Raw genomic sequence first — 2,051 nt, 5'->3', positions numbered from 1 at the left:
CTTATTGAAGATAAAATTTCGAAATCGATAAAGATTACCTGTCACAACTGAATTTTGATCCTGAGGATTGGCATAAATGGAACCAACCTGGTTCATTTGAGCTTGACAATTTGAGACATTTACATTTTTCAAAAAATCCAAAATGATTTGAAACTGACTTTGGGTAATTCGGAAGTCACCACTACCATTATTTTTATTATGATATTGACCACCAACAGTATCTTCTTGAGCAACAACATTGTTGACATGAGAAAAATTACATTATTGAGATCTATACCCGCATGTTTCTTATAGCAGACATCTACAGTGTGCCCATTCTTATTGCACAGTAGGTACAAACCTTTCTATTATTACCATCAGATCTTGATCTCTTACCATCTTGGTTAGGATAACCATTTTTCTTAAAACATACAATTTCATTGTGACCCAGTTTTCCACAGAAAGAACAAGTAATAGCATTGGCATTGGTATGAATAACATAATTATTATTTGTTATATGAGCAACTAAAACACTACTGTTAAATTGACGCTCTTGTTGAACAACCAGAGAAAAAATCTTAGTAATAGTAGGGACAGGCTCCATGAGAAGAACATGGGCCTTTATGTTATTATACTGATCATTGAGGCCATGTAAAAACTGCATGGCTTGATCCTCTCTTTTTCTTTGGGCAATAACAGAAAAACCATTACAAGTGCATACATGATCAGGTCTAAAATTATCTAATTCATCCCAGATAACCCTAAGTTTTGTGAAATAATCAGTAACAGAAAGATCACCTTGATTGAGAAGATGCCTCCATTTGAAGGTCAGAAATGCGAGACAAATCACCTTGTGATAAACGAGCTTTAAGGTCATTCCAGACATTCAGTGTCTTATCCATCCATATGATGCTTTTACATATGGGAACAGAAACTGAATGCACAAGCCAAGACGCCACCATGTTATTGCAGAGCATCCAAGACGAGAAGGAGGGATCTGATTCTGAGGGTTGAGGTATCACACCTTTGATAAACTCTACCTTATTCTTTGCACTTAACGCAGTGGTAACTGAGCGGCTCCAAGAGTGGTATTTGTCAAATCAAGAACTGAAGATACGAGAGGAGTCGCAGGGTTTTCACTCAATGCAAGTATAAGAAGTTGTGAGCGGGATTGTCACTTTGAATGGGATTTTTATACTGGTTAGGGTTAAGGTTTTTGCTTCGATCAGGATTTTCTGTAGCCATTGAAACCAGAGCTTCAAAACTGCAAAAGAAAAACTCATTAGTCAAAAAAGGAGAAAAAGATCGAAAAAATTGTGGAAGTACAGAATATAAAGAATGAAGAAGGAATCAGAGTGCGGGCAACAAAGCTTTTCACGATGAAAAGTTCTGATACCATATTACAAAATATCAGTGGAAATTACAGAAAAAGGGAAAGAAATCTTTAGTGATTCTGAAAGAAGCAAAGAAGCGGAGAAGAACAGAGAAGAGAAGAGAAAGAACACTTTTATGAAAAGCAAAATATTATTCAATGAGTAATTAGAAAGAGTAAAGTTGTGCCTTATATACATGGAGTGCAAAAATAAAAGCTAACTAGCCTATGAATAAAAACATATTGCAGACCTAGCAGATTCAATAGAAAAATAAAAAAAATACTATTTTATCATTACAGTCTAGAATAAATATGTGCTTAGTAAACATTCATTCACGAAAAGACATATATTTGTGAACGAATACATTGTTGCGGAGATATTTTTTGGGTTTCTTGAAAAAAATGCAACCAAAAATCAAAGCTTATCGGGTTTTAACTTCTAAAGCTCGAAGTCTCCCTCTAAGCTCTACAACTCAAACTCCCTCTCCATGGAAACAAACGTGCACACTGAAAGTCGATTCCTATATCACAAAGACCATGGCTAAATTTGGGACATGTTCAACAGGAACAGGTTTAGGCTGGATAACTTCTTTAGTGCTAATTTAGGTTACAGGATTTAGAAATTTGAAGACATCGGATGCAAAGTGAAAATGTCTCATTTTAGGGGAAATTTACAATTTCATTTAGCGACCAAATGAAA

The 2,051-nt window shown here is 35.2% G+C and overlaps 1 protein-coding gene across 1 annotated transcript; it reads right to left on the bottom strand.

Moving 5' to 3' along the window:
* Positions 1-301: 301 nt before the first annotated feature.
* On the bottom strand, positions 302-941 carry LOC150027249 (uncharacterized). The gene is made up of 2 exons (XM_090303895.1): positions 778-941; positions 302-662 (listed from the first exon to the last, which is right to left on the bottom strand). Exons 1-2 carry the CDS (start codon positions 939-941, stop codon positions 302-304), a joined length of 525 nt encoding a protein of 174 aa, XP_090160021.1.
* Positions 942-2,051: the final 1,110 nt, after the last annotated feature.

The sequence above is a fragment of the Phaseolus vulgaris genome, chromosome 6 (genome assembly GCF_051622355.1).
Source record: "Phaseolus vulgaris cultivar YP4 chromosome 6, ASM5162235v1, whole genome shotgun sequence".
Classification (NCBI taxonomy): domain Eukaryota; kingdom Viridiplantae; phylum Streptophyta; class Magnoliopsida; order Fabales; family Fabaceae; genus Phaseolus; species Phaseolus vulgaris.
Note: the sequence above shows the minus strand (reverse complement) of the source record. Positions and strands in the feature narration are given on the sequence as shown.